General features: G+C 44.3%; 1 protein-coding gene across 3 annotated transcripts; it reads right to left on the reverse strand.

The window, feature by feature from the left end:
• Positions 1-977: 977 nt before the first annotated feature.
• On the reverse strand, positions 978-22,538 carry IL20RB (interleukin 20 receptor subunit beta). Of its 3 annotated transcripts, none has more exons than XM_083512354.1 (7): positions 22,188-22,538; positions 15,081-15,201; positions 12,865-13,055; positions 8,861-8,985; positions 6,101-6,251; positions 5,428-5,570; positions 978-4,339 (listed from the first exon to the last, which is right to left on the reverse strand). In XM_083512354.1, the coding sequence occupies exons 1-7, from the start codon at positions 22,240-22,242 to the stop codon at positions 4,214-4,216; spliced, it is 912 nt and encodes a 303-aa protein (XP_083368480.1). In that variant the 5' UTR covers positions 22,243-22,538; the 3' UTR covers positions 978-4,213. The 3 variants fall into 3 exon arrangements, with proteins under 3 accessions (XP_083368480.1, XP_083368479.1, XP_083368481.1); XM_083512353.1 differs by having other exon boundaries at positions 5,428-5,573; positions 22,188-22,435; XM_083512355.1 differs by lacking the exons at positions 15,081-15,201; positions 22,188-22,538 and adding an exon at positions 13,281-13,407 and having other exon boundaries at positions 5,428-5,573.
• Between the last annotated feature and the right edge of the window lie 504 nt (positions 22,539-23,042).

Consider the following 23,042-nt stretch of genomic DNA (forward strand, 5'->3'; position numbering starts at 1 on the left):
ACCACTTTAGCTAATGGGGCCTCCTGCTGCTGCTGCACCTCCGAAGCATGATTTCTGTTCTCATCCTGAAGCAAAGTTCTTAACCTGAAGCACTATTTCTGTGTTAACAGAGTCTGTAACCTGAAGCATATGTAACCTGAAGCATATGTAACCCGAGGTACCACTGTATAGGGAAGTTCTTTAATGTTTAATGTTTTATTATGTTGGAAGCCGCTCAGAGTAGCTGGCATAACCCGGTCAGATGAGCAGGGTATAAATAGTAAAATTATTGTGATGGAATAGGATGTCCCTATTTTCATTGGAGAAATGTTGGAGGGTATGGGATGGGGGCCTAATTAGGAGCAGAATTTGCCACAGCAGATGGGGAAATATTAAAGCATTAGATACTGCTGAACCACACTAATGGTAATCTAGTCCAGCATCCTGTTCTCAACAGCGGCTAACCAGATGTCTAGGAAATCTGCAAGAGGTACTTTCATCTGAATCCTCCCAACATTCAGCTTCATTGTGGGTTGTGGTGTCATGAGAGACGAAAATCTTCTGGGTCCACTTTCCCCATGCCATGCATGATTTTAATAAACTTAATGCAGTAAACTCCAATCCTCGCATTTTCTCTAAGCTAAGAAGTCGCAAATGCTTCATAGGGGAGTTGCTCCACCCCCTTGAAAGTTTTCCAACTCTACAATATCCTTTCTGAGGTCAGGCAACCAGAACTGTACACAGTATTCCAACTGTGGTTGCCCCATATAACGGCAACTCCTTTCTTAATGATCCCTGGCATGGAATCTGCCTTTTTCACAACTGTTGCTGTGAAAGAGAACACTTGGAAATAACAAAACTGAGGACTTCAAACAAGTTGGAGAGGATAAAGACTGCTGCCAGGGCTTCTATTTTTAAAAAAAATCTACACATTTCCCAGCACTATGAAGTTAAACATATCGTCTCTTCTAGTATATGTAATAACTTTGACCACACCATTCTAATGCCACATTGAATTTTATATGCTTTCTGTGTTTGTGATATAGGTCAGATGCATGTTACAGTCACGCAAACAGATAAGATTTACATACAGATGTTCCATGTTATGATTAGCCAGTGACAAACAATTTACATATGCTGTGCTTATGTTTTTTATTAGGTCCAGGTTCCAAAAAATCATTACAAAATTTAATAAGTAAACTACTTCTTTTGCCAGTAATGTAAAGGTAAAGGACCCTGACAGTTAAGTTCAGTTGTGAACGACTCTAGGGTTGCGGCTATCATCTTGCTTTACTGGTCCAGGGAGCTGACGTTTGTCCGCAGGCAGTTTTTCCGGGTCATGTGGCCAGCATGACTAAACCGTTTCTAGCGAAACCAGAGCAGCGCACGGAAATGCCGTTTACCTTCCTGCCAGAGTGGTACCTATTTATCTACTTGCACTTTGACGTGCTTTCGAACTGCTCAGTTGGCAGGAGCTGGGACCGAACAACAGGAGCTCACGCCGTCGCGAGGATTCAAACCGCTGACCTTCTGATCGGCAAGCCCAAGGCTCAGTGGTTTACACCACAGCAGCACCCACGTCCCAGTTGCCAGTAAGTTATATTCCTTCAAAAACCAGCTATCAAACTAGAGAGGAAGGCTCACAGTGGTTCTGCTCAGGATACTTTACTCCTCTCTTTTCTTAACTACAGAAACTACAACTGCAAGGAGTTGAAAGTAAGGAGCCACAACCACTGTTTCCCTTAACCTCTCCCTGAAACTGATAAATTTCTGTATTTTTGCTGGACAAAGGTTATGTGAAATTCATCCACTGCAGTTTTTCCTTGCATAGGTAACTAATAAAGAACTTGGTTAGATTTCTACATTTTTGTTCAGCTCTTAAAAGGGACATGGGTTTTGCCAGGGGAAAATGTGGCAATCCTAATCTAGTTTTGTAACATCATCACTTCACAGTCTGGTTATGTCAGATTTTGCTGTACGGCTGAGTTGGGACTGCATTAAAATTCCATGCCAAGATAATTAGGTGCTCTGTGTTCTTTTCCCTGTCCCCACCCCAATCCTATGCATCAGCATTGCTGTGTTACATGATATCTTCCTGCACGCCTTATTACTGGCATAGCACGTCTGAGGACTATAAAATATACATGCAAAACATTGTTTTGCTTTCCAGATATCTCTATATTTTATGGCTAACATTGGGAATGCACAGAGTTGCAGTACTCAGGATACCATAACTTTTGTAAGGTAACTTTTTGAAATGAACTTAAGTAGTAATCACATGTAACTACATTAAAAAAATTCAGTATTTAAAAATATTTTCCAAGCCTTCCAATGCCTTGCATAGTTAAAAAAAAATCCCACCAAAATAATGTGAAACTTGTTATATGTCTTACTTTAAAACCTGGCCCAGAAATTGAATGTTTTTCAAGCAGCAAACTAGTTCCACAGCAAGTGATTTAATCCATTTAAGTAAGATGTGGCCAAGTTTAACCCAATCAGATTAGGCACTGGAAGTAAACAACTTTCAGTAAGTTAGAACTAAGCTGGAAAAGCACAGTAGTTCCTGAATGCAAGGCAGACAACCCATGTGTTGTTGAATTCTGTGTAAAATGCCTATATTAAGTGAGGGCCTTCTCTCACTGAGCTAGTTCAAACATAATACTAAGCCATAGTTTTGTGTAACAAGAAGGAGTCTCAGCAAACCTCAGGTTTGTGCACCTCTCTTCCAGCGCAGACATGAGGAGGAATTTGGAAGCTTTTGCTTATATTTTTTAAAAATTAAATCACATGCACTAGCGGAGGAAGGGGTGTGCAGTAGGTGCGGCTTGCCCGGGTGTCATCCCTGAGCGGGGGTGACATTGCCATGGGTGGCGCTCGCCGCGGGTGCCAGAGCAGCTAGCTCTGCCTCTGATCACATGTTGCCCAAACCTGACAATCTGTGGTTAAACAGTGTTGAAATAAGCAGGGCCATCTTAACCATAGGCACCAGGCTCTCAGGGGCGCCAGGCCAAGAGTCTGGGGCTGGAGAGTTGGAGTCCGGGAAGAGCCCACCCGTCAGTTGGAGCGCCACAGAGGGCTCTTCTGCTGCGGGCGGCTCTGCGCCTCGAGTTTGGGAGCAAGCAAGCCAGCCAGTGAGGCGCTGAGGCAACTCTGGGGTGGTGGCGGGCGGATCTTTGCACCCTGGCGCCGCATATGCTTAAGATGGCCCTGGAAATAAGCTAACTTGAGACTGTAGTTTAAGAAACGGTCTTATTACAAAAATCCCAGAGTTAAGGTTAACCGTAGCTTAGGGCTATGATTGAAAAAATATATGTGAAAAATATTTATTCAGGTGAGATCTTTGACTAGGAGGAACATAGGAAGTTTCCTTGTACAGTGGTACCTCAGGTTAAGTACTTAATTCGTTCCGGAGGTCCGAACTTAACCTGAAACTGTTCTTAACCTGAAGCACCACTTTAGCTAATGGGGCCTCCTGCTGCTGCCGTGCCGCCGGAGCACCATTTCTGTTCTCACCCTGAAGCAAAGTTCTTAACCTGAAGCACTATTTCTGGGTTAGCGGAATCTGTAACCTGAAGTGTATGTAACCTGAAGTGTATGTAACCTGAGGTACCATTGTACTAGGTCAGTCTTTTCCAGCATTGTCTCCTCTGGCATTCAGGATTTTTCACACCATCTTCTAACTGATCCTTTTGAACAGAGGTGCCAGATATTGCACTTAGAACCTTCTGACTCAAAACATGTGCGCTAGCTGCTACTGCTAAGCTACAGTCCGTCACTGAATTCGAACCTGCTGCTCCTTGCTCCTGTTCCGCAAAATCAACATGGATTTGAATTGCATCTCCTTCTAGCACTGCACCTTTATGTTAAAAAGCAAACCCAGCACATTGTAATCAGCCCAAGGTCTTTTAACTCTCAGCTAAGCAGATGATGACAAGCAGCTAGGATCACAGCCTCTGTGGCTATCCATGAGCTTGGCTGCTGCTCTCTGTCAGACAAGGATGAATGTGTCGGCTCCAGCCCCCTCTGTGAAACCCTCAGCGCGGGAACCCGTCTTGCTGGCCCCATGATGCCTTTCCCTTTGAAGAAAGCAAATCCTCAATTTTCTGTCTTTGTGTTGTTAGGAGAGGAAAGCTACCTGTGTGTGTGCACTGTGTGTGTGTGTGCCTTACTCAGAGAGGCAAAAAGGAGAGCAGCACTGCAGTCTCATCTTGCAGATTGTGTCCTTGGTGTGATATTAAAGAGTTTCATGAATCCACAAGCGGAGAAGCTCTTCAGGGGGTAGCACTTCCACAGACTCATCACATTTCTCCGTCTCCTCTCCCCTGTAATTTAGTAGCCTAGCAGGTGATTCTGTTACTTTCTGGAAAAGAGGGGGGGGGGAGGGAGGAAAAAAAAACATACAGTAATGGGGAAAAGATGGAAGAGCATTTACTTCACCACTGCAGAGGGATGGAGGTACTGGATTAGTATTGCAAAGCTCAGTGTTCAAAGCAGTGCTCAGGGCTGTAGCCATAAGAGGGCCTGTGTAAGTCTGATTCCCTTAGGCAGAAATGAGGAACCTGGCTTCCTCCAGTTGTTTATGGGCTTCCATCAGCCCCAGCCAGCATGGCCAATGGTCAGGGTCAGGGATAGTGGAAACTGGACAGTTTCTCAAGGGCCACAGTGTTGCCCACCCCAGCTTTAAGTGATATTCCACCCTGCTTTTTAATTTTAAAAGTTAAGTATCTAGCCCTCTTCATGGTGGCACTACGAGGGGAGAAGAGCACAGGTAGGATTCTACCTGATAGCTCACTAAGTTGCTCCAGCGTTGGGTTCAACAAGCACAAAGGCAAATATAGTTACATAGCTTTAAACACCAGTGGCGTAGCGTGGGTTGTCAGCACCCGGGGCAAGGCAAGTAATTTGCGCCCCCTACCCCGTGGATTTGCGCCCCCTAACCCGTGGATTTGCGCCCCCTAAGCCTAACCCCCAGATGTTGCGCCCGGTGCGGCCCACCCCCCTGCACCCCCCACCCTATGCCACTGTTAAACACATTGGGCTACCTGTAACCCTTACATCAATATTCCTTCATTTACAAATCTGAGCACCTCAATGATCTGACTTTTGTCATTTCAAGGTTATGTGCACATTCAAAGAACATGCCCCCCTACAAAGAATTCTGGGCAATGTGGTTTATCCCTCACAGAATTACAATTCTCAGCAACCTGTAACAACAATGCCCAGAATTCATTCAGGGCGGGGGAGAAATGTGATTTTAAAAGGTATGGTCATGTGTCTGCAGCCAGACTGATTGCTGCTCTTATGCATTCTAATAACCTGCCCGGGTAACAGGCACAGTATAAGCGCCAAGCTTCAACCCATGGCTTTTAAAAGCAGGGCACATCTACCTTTTCTGGAAGTGTTAAGGCACAACCTCAATACAGTACTCCAAACCATTTCTTATCTTACCAAAGTGTCCGGCAGGCTCTCGTTCGGGCAGCAGGAATACTGGCAGATCTGACATGTTTTCCAGGCAACCCAAAGAAGGGCCAAAAGAGTCACAACAGAGATAACCAAGAAGAGTGGGGCGAAGGTGACCAATATGGCTTTGCCTGCTGGAGACAAAAAAGAGTCTGTAGTTGCTAAGAGGGCAGAAAAACACAATGAGGGGCTCTGAGCTGAAAAGTATCTGGGAATTGATGTAAGTGCCACTGCTGCACATTGTGTTTACATGGCTTTGCACTGTTCTGAAGAAGAGTAATGTGAAGCAGTAAAGTAAAGGGAAGCAGTGCTCCCTTTCCCTTATGGGGTATTCCGGAGCCCATATAGAGTCCTTAAGTGGGTTCCCTATCGGTAGGAGAAAATAACAGAGGCCAATCAGAGTATATTGAGAAGCAAAGCGGCTAGTAAGCCTGATCTTTATTCAAGGAACTGTTGCAACAGGTCCCCACTCACCACATGCAGGAGGGAGGAGAACCCTGAACAATGGTACGCAAGCCCTTATATAGACTTTTGAAATTGCCCACCCTGTAAGCCCAACAAAGGTGTCACAAATGTTCAAGTTTTTATTAGATTCATCTGCCCTGGCCCCCCAGCAGTGGAGAACCATGTCTGGAAAGGAGAGTATCTTTGTTGTTCTTACCTTCGGCCCTCACACACTGCACCTGGCTGAAATTGCTGCTCCGGTTGATGGCTTCAACATAGGTCTGGGCTTTAACACAGTATTCAGTACCAGCTTCCATGGTGTCCATATGTAAGGTAGTGCTGCTGTCTTTCACCACTTTGCGATACACCTAGGGTGAAATCAGTTGCATTTGATCAGGTAATGGGAACATATAGCTCAGACGTCCCCAACCTGCGGCCCTCCAGATGTTTTGGCCTACAACTCCCATGATCCCTAGCTAACAGGACCAGTGGTCAGGGATGATGGGAATTGTAGTCCAAAACATCTGGAGGGCCAAAGCTTGGTGATGCCTGATATAGCTGTCCAGACTAGAGACGGAAAGTTCTGTGAATTTTGGTTCTCTTGGGTTCTCATTTTGCCAGTCTGAAATGCACATTTTATATTTAAAAAAATATTCATGAAAATTCAGCATTTAAGCACAAATTTATCCTATTGAACTTAATTTTATATGCAGCACAAACTAATGTACAAACACTTTCCCCCTAATATAATGTATTTTTGTATGTTATTTTCACTGGTGTCTTTGTTTTTATGCACACTTTTACCTAATATATGCATTTTTGTAAATATCATTTGGAGAACATCAGAAAATTCTGATAAGAGCAAATTTTGAAAGATATCTATGTTTCTGTTCACATGTTGTTTTGGAATGCACAAATTTGATAGATTCTGCTTTAAATGCATACTGAATGGAATTTCTCCTCCATCCCTACTCCAGACTTTATTGCATTACAACTTCTATCATCCCAGTTCATTGATCATGCTGTTTTGGGCTGAGGTGAGTTGGAGTCCAACAACACCTGGAGAGTCACAGGTTCCCCACCCCTATATTTGATTAAGTGGTCTGTTCTTTGCTTTGGCATGAGATCCTGTTTGGTCACCCTCTCTGACACCCGAATAGTAATGAACTCCATTGCTAAACAAGAAGAACCACCACAGCCCATTTCTGTAACGCAGCCAAACGCCTAAGACAAGGTGCACAAATACTAGAGCCAAAACAAAAACTGTTCACAAATTTGAAAATTCTGCAAGATTTCAGAATGCAAATTTGACTTTTTGAATTTCCGGTTATTTTCGCATTTTGCTTTCAGATACTTTCAGAGGCACTCATTAAAAAACCGTCTCAGGGAAATATAAATAGGAATGTCTGCAAGCAAATTCAAGTTAGATCTCCCCACTCCCCACCCCTTTTATTTCTAGGCAGTTGTAAGAAATTCTGGGCGATTAGGGAGTTGTAGGAAGTTAAATTATTATAGTACAAGACAAATGAAATAAGAGATTAACCCAGGTTCCCTTGTATAGGGAAGGGCCAAAGGTTTTGAAAGCTACCAAGTAAATTGTTTTCTGATTTCTTTGTAGGTAAGCTGAGCAGCTGCCAAACTAGACATTACTTCAATTGCATAGATAGCAAAATGTCTTTTTAAAAAATGTAATACTAGGGTAGTGGATGAAGCAATTTTCACCGGGATAGCAGAGTGTAGGGAAGGGAAGGTTTAATCCAAATTGAACTTTTTTTCTAAAGCTAACTGCAGCAGGGCATAAAGGTAAAGGGACCCCTGACCATTAGGTCCAGTCGTGACCGACTCTGGGGCTGCGGCGCTCATCTCACTTTATTGTCCGAGGGAGCCGGTGTACAGCTTCCGGGTCACGTGGCCAGCAGGACTAAGCTGCTTCTGGTGAACCAGAGCAGCGCACGGAAATGCCGTTTACCTTCTCGCTGGAGTGGTACCTATTTATCTACTTGCACTTTGACGTGCTTTAAAACTGCTAGGTTGGCTGGAGCAGGGACCGAGCAACGGGACCTCACCCCGTCGTGGGGATTCGAACTGCCGACCTTCTGATCGACAAGTCCTAGGCTCTGTGGTTAAGGTGATTTTAATTGAGATCATTGCCCTTGGCCCTGGTTCAGAAGCTCCAGCTGGGGCAGAATGCACTGGCCAGACAGCTGATGGGGGCACATGGCTGGCAACATGTGATACCATTGTTAAAACCTCTGTACTGGCTGCCCATCTACTACTGAGCCAGCTTCAAAGTCCTTGCATTAATTTCTGTTTCACTGAGAAGTAGCAACTGAGAAAGCCTCTCAATGCACTTTTTGCAAGCTGATCTTTAAACTTATTGATAAAGAGTCTTTTAAGACATGCAGATCCCTGAGCTTTCTGCAACTTGGGTTCCACAACTGAAAAGGCTGCGCCACAGCCATTCTGACCTCCTATGGTGATTAAATATAAAACAGATCCTCTGGTTTATTGTTGTGGCCAGGCAGACTCACTGGGAGAAGGCCATCCTTTAAACAGTCTGTTCCCACTTAGGATGTTTGCACTGCAGCAAGTAGGAATCAAAGAGATTGCATACACCATCAGGCAACAATATATAGCAGGAAAAAATTTGGAATTAGGAAGGACCAAAGTGAAGTCTCCTTGTGGATTGTTTTCTGTGCTGCTCCCTCATAATAACGTGCAGAGTTTTTGGCAGAGCTTCAGGATAGCCTAACCTAACTTCTAGACCAGGGATGTGGAACCTGTGGTCCTCCAGACATTGATGGTCTACAATTTCTCTGATCATGGCCTATGCTGGCCAGGGCTGGTGGAAGTTCAATAACATATGGAAGGCCACAGGTTCCTCATCAATGCATTTGATATTGTCCATATACTTGCAAGAGAACTTTCTTCTCTTTTGTTCCTGCATTCTCAGGCCAGATATAAGACCAAAACGTACCTTGTGCCCTTGGCCCTTCTTCCAGTAATATATCCAGAATTCAAAGGCAGGTCCTAGACGCTCAAGTTCCACTAGCAAATGATATCCATCAGCTGTGACAGTCAACATAGGTGGAATGAGGGAGGCTGTGAAAACGACAGAATCATATCCATCATGGGACCATACATGAATCTCGCATCCCAGCTTAGGAAAAACAAGGATCAATATGCTGTGGAACAGCCTAAAGCAGGGGTCCCCAACCTTTTCCAAGCCTGGGGGAACATTTGGAAATCTAAGAAACTGTTGTGAGCATCACAAAATACCCATTTCATAGAACAAAAACTGTCAATGCTCAGGAACCCCACTCCTCAAAAAGCCCCTCAGCCCAAATACCGATACACATCCCAAAACAAATATCAGAAAGCAAGAGAAAAAACAGGCAACTTCCAAAATAGGAGCAACATCCCATACCAAAGGAAGAAAAAAAGACAAATATACACACTCCAAACAAACAGAAAAAAGCAGGCAAAGCTGGTGGTGGTGGTGGGGGAACGGGATGGGACAGAGGCTTTATGAGGAAAAGGAGGTAAGATGGCGTTTCTGGATGCTTACAATATGCTTTGTAGCCAGGCACAGCATCACTTTGGTTTAAATAACAACACCCTGCGATATAAATAAATAAATAATGGAGGGCAGAGAGGGACCTTGGCAGGTGTCCATGAAGACCATATTGGAGGCTGCCAGCCTAATTTGGAACCTCAGCGCCTAGGACTTTCCGATCACATGGTCGGCGATTCGAATCCCCGCGGCGGGGTGTGCTCCCGTCGTTCGGTCCCAGCGCCTGCCAACCTTGCAGTTCGAAAGCACCCCCGGGTGCAAGTAGATAAATAGGGACCGCTTACCAGCGGGAAGGTAAACGGCGTTCCGTGTGCTGGCTGGCTCGCCAGATGCAGCTTGTCACGCTGGCCACGTGACCCGGAAGTGTCTGCGGACAGCGCTGGCTCCCGGCCTATAGAGTGAGATGAGCGCACAACCCTAGAGTCTGGCAAGACTGGCCCGTACGGGCAGGGGTACCTTTACCTTTACCATTAAGTATCTCCCCTCCCTACCCCAATGCTGTGGTCCTAATCAATCTTACCCTACCTCAGTTGATCTGATTAAAAGAGAGAGAGACAGAGAAGATCCATTCATGGATCTCAAACATTTCATCTGCTTTAGTCCTTACAATAATAATAATAATAATAATAATAATAATAATAATAATAATAATAATTTATTTGTACCCCGCCCATCTGGCTGGGTTTCCCCAGCCACTCTGGGCGGCTTCCAACAAAGATGAAAAATACACTAAAATGTCACATATTAAAAACTTCCCTGAACAGGGCTGCCTTCAGATGTCTTCTGAATGTCAAGTAGTTGTTTATCGCTTTGACATCTGATGGGAGGGCGTTCCACAGGGCGGGCGCCACTACCGAGAAGGCCCTCTGCCTGGTTCCCTGTAACTTGGCCTCTCGCAGTGAGGGAACCGCCAGAAGGCCCTCGGAGCTGGACCTCAGTGTCCGGGCAGAACGATGGGGGAGGAGACGCTCCTTCAGATATACTGGACCGAGGCCGTTTAGGGCTTTAAAGGTCAGCACCAACACTTTGAATTGTGCTCGGAAACGTACTGGAAGCCAATGTAGGTCTTTCAAGACCGGTGTTATGTGGTCTCGGCGGCTGCTCCCAGTCACCAGTCTAGCTGCCGCATTCTGGATTAGTTGTAGTTTCCGGGTCACCTTCAAAGGTAGCCCCACGTGCATTCTGTGGTAGCTTACAGTGCATTCTGTGCAAAATTTGAATTCAGTGTGGTTATCTTGTTTGTGGTCCCAGCCTATGGAACGTATAGTATTGCCCAAGGTGATCCACTTGAGCAGAAGCTTACAGCTTTATGTTCAGTGCTGATGTACTGAGTTTGTGAGGTGCTCTCATGCTGATGCACAAATCTTTAGGTACCATCTTGAATCTGTCATCTGTTTTCTCCGATTCCTTCTTGTTTTTCTAGCAGAAACCCCTCAGGGCTAAGTTGGGAGTGGAAACTGGATTCCACCATCAGGGCCAGGCATTTAGCAATCTTGCATAGACTTGAAATGTTTCTTGGGCTGCTGAGTTATCAGTTTTGCCTGCAGGCGTCATCTACAGTAATAGTACCAGCAATAGCTACAGAAGAAGGAAGGACAAACCAGTTCTGTCTAGATTCGAAGGGAGACTATACCATCCAAAATACAGTGTGCCTTTATGAAATGCATAGAGAATGGTAATTCAGGCAGATAGAATCAGAAGCACATCAACTGATAAAGAAAAGGGAGCCCTGGCTTCCTTTCCAGCTAGGGCAAAAAACTAAAAGTAAGAATTGAAAAATGCTGCATCAACTGTCAAATTTTGGGAACAACTTTGTCTGGAAGTCGCACTTTGAATTGTGCTCGGAAACGTACTGGGAGCCAATGTAGGTCTTTCAAGACCAGTGTTATGTTGTCTTGGCGGCCGTCACCAGTCTAGCTGCTGCATTCTGGATTAGTTGTAGTTTCTGGGTCACCTTCAAAGGTAGCCCCACGTAGAGTGCATTGCAGTAGTCCAAGCGGGAAATAACTAGAGCATGCACCCCTCTGGCGAGACAGTCCGCGGGCAGGTAGGGTCTCAGCCTGCGTACCAGGTGGAGCTGGTAGACAGCTGCCCTGGATACAGAATTGACCTGCGCCTCCATGGGCAGATGTGTGTTTATTAGGTTAAATGTGCTGGCGGAAACTCACTTGCTCCAACCCATTTTTATTACGACCTCACATTTGTGGAAGGCTGAGCCATGGGATTCAAAACAGATTTTCCACCTCAACCCTGGCAAATTCCATCAAATTAAAGCAGAGAACTGGGGAGAACTGCACTTGCTGTAATTCTCCTAACTACCAAAGGTGCAGGAAAATCCCTAAGTCATTCGATCCAACGGTGAGGCAGCCCACCATTACGTAGGCCCACAGGAGCCAAATCCTAGGGGCCGAGGTCTGTTCAGCCTATCACGATAAAATATTTGAGGGGGTCGGGGGACCCTAAAGTTGATGGGCATTGCCAGTCAAATGGTGTGCATGCACAGCATCATGTGATTGATTATGCGGGAAAGCCCTTATCTCTCCCCTCCCCCAATATTTTAACTAAGTTGGCACCCTATGTAGGCCCCAACCTGTGTATGTTCAATTGTTTCACACACACAGTTTTATCACCTTAATCAGGACCAAGTTTGTGGGGAGGAGTTTCCCACAGCAAAATGCTGTTGGTTTCCCAACTCAGTCAAGAGCTTACCTGCCGACAGTGGCAGGCAGACCTGAGCTGCCATTCAGATTTCACAAAGTGCCCTGGAGTGATGCTATATGTACACCGAATGCTCCAGTGCATTGTGAGAAATTTAAAACTGCAACTCAAAGCTGCCTTCCTCAGCTTTGAAGAAGGAGAGGGCAGGGCATGAGTCTGCTTCAGTGGGGTCCTGGCAGGTTTATAGAATCAAAGAATTGTAGAGTTGGAAGGGACCCCAAGCCTCATCTAGTCCACCCCATGCAATGCAGGAATCTCAGCTAATGCATCCAAGACAGATGGCCATCCAACCTCTGCTTGAAAACCTCCAAGGAAGGAGAATCCACCACCTCCTGAGGGAAACCATTCCACTGTTGAACAGCTCTTAATGTCAGAAAGCTTTTCGGAATCTCCTTTTTGTAACTTGAAGCCATTGGTTTGAGTCCTACCCTCCAGAGCAGGAGAAAACAAGCTTGTTCCCTCTTCCATGTGACAGTCCTTGAGATATTTGAAGATGGCTATCCAATCTCCTCTTTTCCAGGAGAAGCTGCTCGGGTCCTGGCTAAGCTGCTCAATGCTGCCAGTTTGCTGACACCCAGGACTGACCTCAGTAGGAGCAAGGTACCCCAATGGGATCATTAGCATCTACCATTATCCTAAGGATCCCAGCGTGAGATGTGCATCACAGAGGAGCACGTGAATGCACTTACTTGTGACACGATTGAAGAAGCTGCTGAGAGTGGCCCAGTGCGAAGCCTGGGTCCCCACACCTGCCCTGACACGTAGATCGTATGGCACAGTGGCAGAAATGTCTTCTGTGATGTCACACTGAGTAACACTAATACCCGTACACTCTCCAATGGGAATCCAGCTGTCGTTGGCATAGTCTCTCTCATATTCTCTGAGGGGAAGAAGAAGAAGAAAAATTAGGGGAAAGAATGCAGCACGCTTTGCTGAAGGCAGTGGTTCTTACTTATTTATTACATAAAATTTGTACCCCGCTTGATTGTAAAGAAAACCTCCTCAAAGCGGTTTACAAAAGATGAAACAGTGAAATCGAGAAAAGATTATGACTCTGATTTAAAACATGCAGAAGTTAACATACTAATACAGATATTAAAATTACCTCAACCTTCTAAGCATCTGGGTAGGCTTGTCTAAACATGAATGTTTTTAGCAGGTGCCGAAAATAGTACAGTGAAGGCATCTGCTTGATATATCAATAGGCAGAGAGTTCTGTAGGCGCTGCCACACTAAACAATTGAGTTCTTACAAATGAAGAACAGGTATTATGTGTAATATTGCCAATTCCGCCAACTGAAGCCACTGACCTACTTCACTCAATAATCTTGATGCTTATTGGTGGCGGCTCTCCAGGAAGAAACCTGGAAATGACAGGGATTGAACCTGGGGCCTTCTGTATGCAAAGTGTGTTACTCAGTTGAGTTATAGAAGACTGAGATCAAAGCAGAGTACAAATTACGCACTGTACACTTGAGGGTGACCCACCCCACCCCGAAGCAAATATTCTGTGCACGTTTTAAAGAATATTTGTTAGGAACCCTCACACACATGTGTTGCAACGTGAATAGTCCCACAAGGGCAGACATGTCTGGTAGCAGATACAATTCTTTCCAACCTTCTCACGTGGGCTAGTTTACTGCAACGCCACTTAATAACTACGGCTTGGGCCCAAAGACATGCATCAGAATGTCACATTAGGGTTATGAGGGGATAGAAAGGGTTGTATTGCTCCAAACTGGAAGTGGGTAATAACATTTTTGAATGCTACTTTGCAAGCAGAAACCTGGAAGAGGGAGCAAGCTAGGCTAGAACCTCTTTCCGCAATGTTCTACTTTTTTCTCACTTGCAGGAATTTTGTTTTGTTTTTAACGCTTGGGAACATTCAAAGGCATCTCTCATAGTCTGGAACCATAGGCTGTGTGCACAACCCCATTTTCTCTGCATTCAGTACATTCCCACTTAGAAACCAGAGTACACACCACAACAGCCACAATCCAAATCTATCCTGTTGTTTCTTATGAAATAATGCATTTTGATGCATTCCCCCACCCCCAAAAGAAACCAGTTTAGATCCTTATTGAGAAAAAGAATGACGTGGCTGTGTTTCAAGTTGGCCGTGTGTACACAGCAATAGAGTCAACTTGACCACCTCAGGATATTTACCACATTATTTGGCTGAATGTGTGGGTTGGGCCTAGGTCCTACTACATGCTCCAGTCTGTGAGGAAATTTTGCAAGAGCTCAGCCAAAGGAGCAGGATAGGCCCTCAACAGCTTGCATTGGCTTGGGTCATAAGATCCCTGCTGGGTCAGACCAAAGGCCTATCCAGTCTAGGTTCTTGCTCCTAACAGTGGCTAACCTTATGCCTACAGGAAGCCCACAACAAGGGCATGAGGGCAATAGGGCTATCCCACTGTTGTCCTCCAGCATCTGATATTCAGAGGCATTCTGCCATCATGACTAGCAACAGAATTTGCCTAATGGGGATTATCTGATTGATTTTTGATTTTTATTGTTATTCATGTTTTTATACCGTATTTTATGCTGCTTTTATAATTAGGGGAAGTGTTTTAAAGTGTTTTAAATTTGTTGTTAGCCACCCTGAGCCCGGTTTTTGAACTGGGAAGGGTGGGGTATAAATAAAAAAATATTATTATTATTACCCTTTTAAAAACATCAACTATATATTTTGGACACCATAGTTTAATACTGAATCGTGTGAATAAATTCCCTTCAGCTTAATTGGATGATCTCAACCCAGTGTTCTAATTATCCATTTCCTCACACCATGCATAATTTAAGACTCTTCTGTCTTGTCCTTTACATACTTGCCTAAAAAGAAAAAAGAAAGGTCAGCAGTGATATTTACTCCATGTTTAGACTCAATGTGAAGAAAAGTTACCCTTGAAATTCGACGGAATATTTTACAGCTGCTCCAGGCACCGTCACCGGGCTCCATACTAGAAAGTGCTTCATATTAGTGGACAGGATCGTGATGTTCCGAGGAGCTGGCAGTAGCACACCTTTGCGTAGGAATCACCCAGGAACATGCAAACAAGGGAGAAAACCAGAAATTACAATTGGCTCTGTGAGTTATTATGGAGGAGCACAGGTTACTGTTACCGCTGGGTTGCTCTGTCAACAGGGTACAGACTGATGTGCTCATGTCCAGCTTTGTCTGAGAAATGTGTGGAATCCTCTACCTTGGAGATTTTTATATACAGTATATGAAAAAGTCAAATGAACATCTGTCAAAGATGCTCTAGATCAGTGGTTCCCAATTAGCTAAATACTGCGGACTTCCTACTTTTGAAACTTTTGATATTCCTGTTGTAGTTTTTGTTATGTGAATGGGATCCATGGACCACCAGATGGGAACCTCCGTTCTAGCTATTTGACATACTCTGAAAATTTGGGCAGCTGCCTATGTAGAAATCACACTTCAGTTTCAAAGATCAGTTCCTGTACATAAAAGGGCTTTTGCTTAACTACAGTTTTTTTTCCAGATTAGGGCTGCAGGGCACCTCCATCAGCTCTGCTAAGAGACCATCTTCATCACACCCTTCCCTCAGTTGTCATCTGCCAATGGCACTCATTCCATCAGGCTACAGGAGAGGAAGAGATGGAACGGCAGAGCCTACCCTTCAACCAGTCAGCAATGTTTGGCTCCTCCTCTTCAAATCTCTCCATTCCAGCTGGTTGCGACAAGACATCTGTTACTACGAACTAGTGCCTGAACTCGTTTTCTGTACTTGCTATTCCCCTCCTCCCCACCTTTCCTTGTGTGCTATGTATCTTCGATTACAGTATGAGCCTGAGGGCAGGGACTGTCTCATCACTGATAGATGCAAACTGCTCTGGGAGGCCTTTTTTCTTTCAGATTGAACTATGAAAGAAAAACGCTGCTACTATGATGGCTGATAATGATGATGTATAGACTACAGTTAACATTAACTACGATCAGCGATATTTTTCTAGAAAAAGAAGTGCCAGAAATGAGTTCTGGCGAGTTCTGGATGAAAAATCCCTGACTATGATTACCTTCAAACAAGTCGCCTTGAAACCATAGCTACTGAAGCTGGCTTGTTTTATAATGTTCATAATGCTTCGCATGTGCATTATGCTTCGCATAATGCTTCGCATGTGAAAGTTTAATTCTTGCCATCTCCAGGAGAGCATTTGCCCCTCGGTATAAACAGCAGTGGGTGGATCAAAGGTTTAATTAAGGAGAAGGAAGAGTCCTTTGCACCTAACCATAATTTGCATGTCTGGACGACATGGATAACTGTGGCTAATCAAAAGCAGAAGCTTCCTAACTCTGGGAGAGTGTAGCAGTATATTGTTATGGCAAGTGCCTTTCTGGTTAAATAATAATAATGAGGCGCCAGGGCTCATATCTTGATAAAAGCATTACAGGCGTCAACACAACATAGCTGACATGGGCAGCAAAAGCAATAGGCGACTCGGTACCAGTGAGTACTAGTCACAGAAAAAGCACTGGTTATGGCTAATGGCTAAAACCAATGCTATTTTTCTTTTTTAAAAAAAAAGTGTGAGAACTCACCATGAACACCTCCCTCATTCTCTTAGAATGGCAATGGCGCCCACCTGAGAGGTGCTGGAATTCAGTTCCGGCTGAAAAAAAAGCCCTAGCTAAAACCAGACTAAAAGAATATGTGGGGAAATTTTGTTTCGCAAGGTGTAGCCCGGAAAGGAGTCACCAAATCTTGTGCGTCAGTTGTTTGAGGATTGAGTAGCCTGAGGGCCTTTTGTTACAATTCATTTTAACTTGGTTCCTCATGTCATGTGCATGGGTCACATATTTCCCCTCAAACGTGTCCTCCTGTTTGTGAAGATACCACTTTTTCTTTTTTTTAGTACTTAAGGAGATATAGCTCTGAGGAAGCTCAGGCCAAGAAGCACATGCCGTCAGCTCCTTGTAAGGACCATCAATGGTCTGAGGGAACTACTTGGGCACCAGTACTATTCCCCGGGGCTACTTAAGACCTGTGCGACCTGAGGGAAGGCAGAAGTGATGAAGCCCAGGGGAGGAAGAACCTACCATCAGCTTTCAGTTGACCTGAGAGACTTTGGCCACTCTCCATTTTATAGGATTTTTTGTTTTTTGTTTTAGTGTTTTACAATTGTGAACTGCCTTTGGTACCTAAGCAGAAAGGCACCACATATATATAAAAGAAATACATTATAGACCAGGGTTGTGGTTTTTTTGCGCATTTAAGGTCCCCATCATTTAAAGCAGTGTTATACCACTTTTAACTGCCCTGGCTTCCCCTGAAGAATCCTGGGAAATGTAGTTAATTATGTCATTTATTAATAATAGTAATCTCCCTTCCATCTCTGTCACCATGGAGAAATTATCTTAAATCTCTAGACTGAAGTATACAGTACCCTGTGGATGTGAGCTTAATCTGTAATGTAAAAGATTTTTCAAGTCTGTTTTGATGCAATGTGGATGACTGCACACAATACTTTACATCTGTGCATGTATTTGTCCTGGAAGACAACACTCTATGCTTGATAATTGTTTTTAACTTTATCAACAAAGTTTGTAACCATACCACTTTAAACAATCACGCCTTCCACCAAAGAATCCCAGGGACTAGTTTGTTAAGTGTTCTGAGAGTTGATGTTAGGTTAAGTACAAGAATAGCCTTGCAAATTTGTAAGCCCCCCCCCCCTTTTCTTTCTTTTTTACACAGGTGTCTTAACAATTGTTATTCTTTTCATGTCTTATTTTACCTTGTGCACTTATAATTTTATACTAGGTATATATATATTTTTCTATTTTCCAATAAAGAACATAACTCTTTAACAGGTGGTACTATAGAGGTGTGGAGCAAATGGTATAAGAAACAAGCTTCCTCACCCTAAATCCTGCTTCCTTATATATCACAATTTCAAGATAACTTATCAGTATCTACTATTCTTTCCAAAGCAGGGCTCCATCGCCTGCAAGACTGTTGTGAAAACGATGTGCCACTTACAGAACCACAACTCCTGGAACACTTGAAAGATTGGCATGGGGTAACCACAGAGTCGTGACACTTTATGAACATCTAACTTTAGCAAGCTCCCAGAAAGGCAGGGTCTGTGTGATATATCCCCTACTGCTACAATCCCAATTCACTTACTACTTTGAAACTGGTGTGAGAGACGGACCCTATAAGCAAACTGAAAGATTCTCAATGGCTTAAGATTTTATCCACCCATCCCTTTAGGTCTGTGTCTGCTAACATTAAGGAGAATTCTTCGAGAGCGAACGCCTTTGGCTTTAAAAAAATAAGGAAAAACATAAGCATCCTACACTGTACTGTATTAATTAACAAAGCAAAGGAATGGATAGACTATGTGCTATTGCTGTCTTAACATTTGTGTACATGTATTTATCTGCATAGGCACCGCTAAGACAGAAATCAAAGTTCTTGGGATGTAAGAGAAGTGGGGAGGCTCATCAAACCAGTTTAAAAGGCCTGGCTAATTTTAACACCCAGTGCCAAAAAGTAAAACCGCCCTGCAGAGTGTTTTCCAAAATTGGAGTCAGTGGTGTGCAGTCAGTGGATTAGGCTAGTCCCCTAAATGTTCCCCTGGCACCTCCTTCCCAAAGCCCGGAAAGTTTCTGCCTGGCTTAGGGAGGAAGGCATGATGCTCCAACAGGTCCAAGATCCCTTCTGCTACCTTCCCAAAGCCTGAGAAACATCTGCCTGGCTTATGGAAGAAGGCACAATGCTCACATACACCGCTTCCTCCCCACAATTACCCTCGCAAGCTGGCACCTCTGGCCCTAACTGTTCCCCTACAGACAATTTCATCACACACCACTGTTTGGAGCAACACCAAAGAAAAGTCCCATAAAGGAATATATGAAAAGATTTGGTTTTGGAGCTCAAATTTAATATGCAATAGTTAAAGTGCACAGGGATATAAGACAATAGCATAACATATAAAAAGGTAAAGGTAAAGGACCCCTGACAGTCAAGTCCACTCGTGAACGACTCTGGGGTTGTGTCGCTCATCTCGCTCTATAGGCCAAGGGAGCCGACGTTTGTCCGCAGATAGTTTTTCCGGGTCATGTGGCCAGCAGGACCAAGCCGCTTCTGGCGAAACCAGAGCAGCACACAAAAATTAGAACCGCCGACCTTCTGATCGGCAAGCCCTAGGCTCTGTGGTTTAGACCACAGTGCCACCCGTGTCCCAACAGCATAACATATATGGAACAACAAACACAATACCTCTGTCAACACAACAAGAATCAATATGATATAGAGAAGATCGCACATGGGTGAAGGGAAGTTACCAGCATGGGGGGGGGGGGGAGGTATAGGGCAGTATCTGGAAAATTGTTAAAGATATACCGGTATATGTGATTTAAGAGGTCAAGAACAAGGAGTCAAAAGAAGGAGACTAATATTAATGAACAGTAAATAAGGAAATCTGAGAAGAATATGTTACAAATTAAAACATGTGAGTCATGTTCTTGCTTGTATTTTGGTTTATTTGGGTTGTAAAGTCTTCTGTTGTAAAGATTGTATATAAAATGAAATAAAACATAAAAAGTGAAAAGAAAAGAAAAGTCCCTCTCTTCAGCCAAGGAGATGGCGAATGCCTAAACAGTCGCAACGTCCCCCCATGATGACAACTGCCCAACAACAAAAAGGGACCTGAGGTAAATGGAACTCGGTGTACAGGGCTCCCGGTGCTGCTGCTTTTGACCTTTAAAGCCCTTCACGGCCTAGGACCCTCGTACCTACGGGACCGCCTCTCCTGGTATGCCCCACGGAGAGCCTCAAGGTCCATAGATAACAACACCCTAGTGGTCATAGAATCATAGAGTTGGAAGAGACCACAAGGGCCATTGAGTCCAACCCCCTGCCAAGCAGGTCCCGGGCCCTAAGGAAGTTAGATTGGCTTCAACCAGAGCCAGGGCCTTTTCAACTCTGGCTCCGATCTGGTGGAAAGCTCTGCCTCATAAGACCAGGGCCCTGCAGGATCTGATTTCTTTCCGCAGGGCCTGTAAGACAGAGTTGTTCCGCCTGGCCTTTGGCCTGGAGCCAATTTGATTCCCTCCCTCTCTTTCTTTTTTCTTTTCCTTCTCCTTCTGCGATGAGGCTACATTTTAATATTTTAATGTTGTATTTTAATTTTGTTTTTTAAGTTGTAATCATTCAACTTGTTTTTATTATTGCTTGTAAGCCGCTCTGAGCCCGGCCTTGGCTGGGGAGGGCGGGGTATAAATAAAAATTACTATTATTATTATTATTATTATTATTATTATTAAGACTAGCAGAGACTAGCAGAACTATTGAAGAACACAGTGACTCCCCTGAAGACAAAAATCAGCGACCTGACCTCCAATGATGATCTGAAAAGGGCACACAGAGCTCTTAAGACCCATGCCGAAAGCCAAACGCCCCTCCACGAGACATTATCGTGTGCTTCACCTGCTACAAAAATAAAGAAGAAATATGGAACAATCTCAGAAACTCAACCAACTTCCAATATTGAGAAAACAGCATCCTGGCCTTTCAGGATTTATCGCAAGAGACCCTAAACCGAAGAAAAAACCTACGACCCTGTATCCAACATCTTCAACAAGCAGGAATCAAGTACCAACTTTTGTCTCATTGTAACAACTGACACAACACAGCACACGGCCACCGGCATACCTGAAGCCCTGCAACTTCTGGAGAACCTCAGACTTAACCTTCCACCAGAATGGCAGCCATCTGACCCACCGAACGACAGTCAAGGAGAAAATACAGCTAATGATTGAACGACAGTCAACAAGAGAAAGAAGAAATAATAGAAACGACATGACAATGCAAACCAAGACAGTCAAGTACCACTCACAGAACAGCTCCACTGAACACAGAACACAGGACTACGAACCAACCTCAGCTAAACCCACACATCACAGATTGACAACCCTGCAACAACATCTACTGCCGAATTAAGCACCCAGAAAGCACCTCAAACCAACAGACTGGTGACCAACTCTTCCGCCCTCTTCCCTCCCCCCCTTGCTATCCACAGAGATCCTTCCCACATCAACACCTTCTTCTTCTTTATCGATCACTCGTAGTAAGATTGTCTTCCATGAACACGGTTTTAACAGTGAGTCCGTAAATGACTGTGGAGGCCAATTCTGGATCCACATGTCCTTCCACAGTGGGGACATAGGTTTCCGTGTGGGAGTTGATCACGGTGAGGGTTCACCCAGTGTGCCTTCCTCTTAGCACACTTCTCCCTTTTGTCCTGAGTTTGAGCGTCTTCGAAGCCCATGACAGCTTTGGTAAAGGCTGTTCTCCAATTGGAGGGCTCCCAGGCTAGTGTTTCCCAGTTGTCGGTGTTCATACTACATTTTAAAATTTGCCCTGAGAGAGTCTTTAAACCTATTTTGTTGACCACCAGCATTACGCTTTCCATTTTTAAGTTCGGAATAGAGTAGGTGCTTTGGAAGACGATAACCAATCCAGGTGACGCTCCTCCATTCTCTCCAACTCCACCCACCCCAACACGCCATCCCCCCAACACCCCCCCTCGCTGTAATGACTATACGCAAAAAAAGCACACAAACAAAAACAGAACCCACCTCTCCATCCCCTTCCTCACCACATGAATAAAACAAAAAACAAAATAAGCAGGTAAAAGGAAAACAGAAAAAGGCAAACTCATGCTAACTAAAACAACACTCCCACCCCAATAAAACAAACAGCAAACAGCATTTTCTAGGAATAAAAAGAAGGAAGGAAGGAAGGAAGGAAGGAAGGAAGGAAGGAAGGAAGGAAGGAAGGAAGGAAGGAAAAGGCCCTTTCTCCCTAGGACATATCTTAACAGATTTCACTAATTAATGTTACTTGGAGAAGAGTCTCATTTTAAGATATAAAGAAAATCTAAATAATCTGGAAGTTACAGTTAGTTCTAGGCAATTTCCCCCCCAGCTCCATGCCCCATCATTCTGAACCGGGATCAAACATAAATAACCACATACCTGACACAAAAAGTGGCATCAAAGAAAAGATAAAGGACCGGAAGCAAATTGCCATTTCACTCCAAATTAGGAAGTCTGCTGAGGTATGGCTGGCCCTGGCATTTTCTGTTCCTGGGCCAAGAGTCTCTCCATGTTCTGAGCTGAATGGCAACTTGAATGTTCACTGGAGAATGCTGTTGCCGTTGCTGCAGCATGTAAACTGCTCCAATAGTCACGAGTGTGGCTGCTACTGGATCCTACCTTACACATGCAATTGCATTGCTCAGGAAGGTGTGGCCACAGGTAATTTAGGTTCTGTAACAGGTTCAGTTAATTTCATTTGGGTATTTTCCTACACTATAGGTTGAGCAATTGACCTAGAGAGAGAGAGAGGAAAAAATGCTGGCTACGTTGGCTCTGAGATTAGGCAATCGACAACTTGGAGGAAAGCTCAGTTGCAACCCGATATTATCAAAATTCTGGAGTGAAAGTTGTTGTCTGAAGGCTTTTGAAAACCCCAACAGTTGATATTTATTTATACCTGCCATGCATGGGAAACTAGGCCACGTCTCCATTATAAATGGCCAAGGGTGTAATGAAGACATCTGCCCACACCCAACTCTCATCCCACATAAATAACTTCCTGCTTAAACCTTTATATCATCCCATGGGAACATTGTTGGAAGGAGAGAGAAAAAAAGTGAAGCCAAGCTGGAATTATTGTAGATAGTTCTGGATACAGTGGTGCCCTGCAAGACAAATGCCAAGACGAAAGGTCAAGTAATGTGAGCAAGGGGTTTGTGCATTCCCCTTTGAGGAAAGATTAATACATTTGTGGTTACACCTCCCATCATCCGTAGCCATTGGCTATCCTTG

The sequence above is a fragment of the Podarcis liolepis genome (genome assembly GCF_965112155.1).
Source record: "Podarcis liolepis genome assembly, chromosome: 7".
NCBI lineage: Eukaryota > Metazoa > Chordata > Lepidosauria > Squamata > Lacertidae > Podarcis > Podarcis liolepis.

What these genes read in the sequence shown, in the direction of transcription:
- IL20RB (XM_083512353.1), bottom strand. Translation starts at nt 22,242, where the DNA reads ATGGCAATTTGCTTCCGGTCCTTTATCTTTTCTTTGATGCCACTTTTT. An exon ending in TATTCCGTCGAATTTCAAGG is followed by an intron (nt 13,056 to 15,080) that starts GTAACTTTTCTT and finishes TCTTCCCCTCAG; the next exon opens with AGAATATGAGAGAGACTATG. An exon ending in CTTCTTCAATCGTGTCACAA is followed by an intron (nt 8,986 to 12,864) that starts GTAAGTGCATTC and finishes TCGTTTTCACAG; the next exon opens with CCTCCCTCATTCCACCTATG.